The 1,641-nt window shown below is 69.0% G+C and overlaps 1 protein-coding gene across 1 annotated transcript in view; it reads left to right on the top strand.

Moving 5' to 3' along the window:
• LOC101624456 (olfactory receptor 12-like) overlaps positions 1 to 1,035 on the top strand; it is a 27,216-nt gene extending 26,181 nt beyond the window's left edge. Inside the window, exon 3 of the mRNA XM_012734782.1 lies at positions 22 to 1,035. Within this exon, the coding sequence (XP_012590236.1) occupies positions 22 to 987 (966 nt within the window). The 3' untranslated portion in view covers positions 988 to 1,035. The remainder of the gene's footprint in view (positions 1 to 21) is intronic.
• The last annotated feature ends 606 nt before the right edge of the window (positions 1,036 to 1,641 follow it).

Genomic DNA, 1,641 nt, shown 5'->3' with positions numbered 1-1,641 from the left:
CCCCCCGCACGGGGCAACCAGTCAGGGGCGTCCCTGCAGGACTTCGTGCTGCTGGGGTTCGCGGGTGGTGTGCACACACAGGCCCTGCTCTTCGCCCTGTTCCTGGGCCTCTATGTGGCGACCGTGCTGGGCAACCTCACCATGATCGTGGTCATCACGCTGGACGCCCGCCTGCACTCGCCCATGTACTTCTTCCTCAAGAACCTGTCCTTCGTGGACCTGTGCTACTCGTCCGTCATCGCCCCCAACGCCCTGGCCAACTTCTTCTCCCCCTCCAAGACCATCACCTTCATGGGCTGTGCCACCCAGTTCTTCCTCTTCTCTCTGTTTGGCACCACGGAGGCGTTCCTGCTGGCCGTGATGGCCTACGACCGCTTCATGGCCATCTGCCGGCCCCTGCGTTACCCCGTCACCATGTGCCCGTCGGCCTGTGCCCGCCTGGTGCTGGGCACCTACTGCGGGGGCTGCATCAACACCCTGGTGCAGACCAGTTTCACGTTCACGCTGCCCTTCTGCGGCTCCCGCCGCGTCGACCACTTCTTCTGTGACGTGCCCCCGCTGCTCCCGCTGGCCTGCGCCGACACCACCCTCAACCAGCTGGTCATGTTCGGCGTCTGCGGCCTCATCATCGTGGGCACCTCCCTCGTGGTCCTCGTGTCCTACGGCTACATCGCGGGCACCATCCTGCGCGTGCACTCGGGCGCCGCGAGGCACAAGGTCTTCTCTACCTGCGGCTCGCACATGACGGCCGTCTGCCTCTTCTACGGCACCGTGTTCGTCATGTACGCGCAGCCCGGCGCCGTGGCGTCCATGGAGCAGGGCAAGGTGGTCTCGGTCTTCTACACGCTGGTCATCCCCATGCTCAACCCGCTCATCTACAGCCTGCGCAACAAGGACGTGAAGGAGGCCCTGCGGCGGCTGGGCCAGAGACCCGCGGCCGGTGAGCTGGGCGGCACCCGGCGGGCGGGGCCGCGGGGTCGCCAGTGAGGACCGAGGGCCCTCTGCTGTCGGTCACCCTGCCTGTCCTGCGGGGACGCACATCGTGCAATCAGGGGTGGTCATCGCCAGCAAGGCCGCCGGGTGTTGCCAGGAGCAGAGCACGGCCTGAGGGCAGAGGTGGCGGGGAGCCACGGCCCAGGGGTGTGGGTGTCCCCACCACCACAGAACACCTGGAAGGGTGCCGGCAGGTGCCGCCCTGACCCCCAGATGTGACCCGGCCCCGCAGCCCGGGACAGTGCGCAGAGGCGCTGCCGGCTCAGCCCCTGCCCGCTGCCCCTTGCATCTGCTTCCTGTCCGTGGTGCTGACCGCCGGGCTGCCGAGAGCCCACTCCTGCTCCAGAGGCCCCGCTGGCCCGGCCTGGTTCCCCTTGGGCCCCCTGGGCTCCCCCCCACCAGGGCCCAATGTCCAGCCCAGGGCCCTCAGACCTGGAGGCGCCTGTCCAGCCCACGAGGGCCTTCGGGCACATCCAGGCATTGTCTGCGATGCCCCAGGACCCAGCCAGGCCCTGGGGTCCCCGCCACCCCCCACTGGCTCATGGCACCTTGGGGGCAGGGGGGTCCCACAGCGCCTGCCTGGCCCACCCGGCTTGTCGCCCCCGCCCACCCCGCCCTCTCCTGCTTCCCTCTACCTGAGCGTGGGGA

The sequence above is a fragment of the Condylura cristata genome, unplaced genomic scaffold (genome assembly GCF_000260355.1).
Source record: "Condylura cristata isolate star-nosed mole 26May11 unplaced genomic scaffold, ConCri1.0 scaffold00069, whole genome shotgun sequence".
Lineage (NCBI taxonomy): Eukaryota > Metazoa > Chordata > Mammalia > Eulipotyphla > Talpidae > Condylura > Condylura cristata.
Note: the sequence above shows the minus strand (reverse complement) of the source record. Positions and strands in the feature narration are given on the sequence as shown.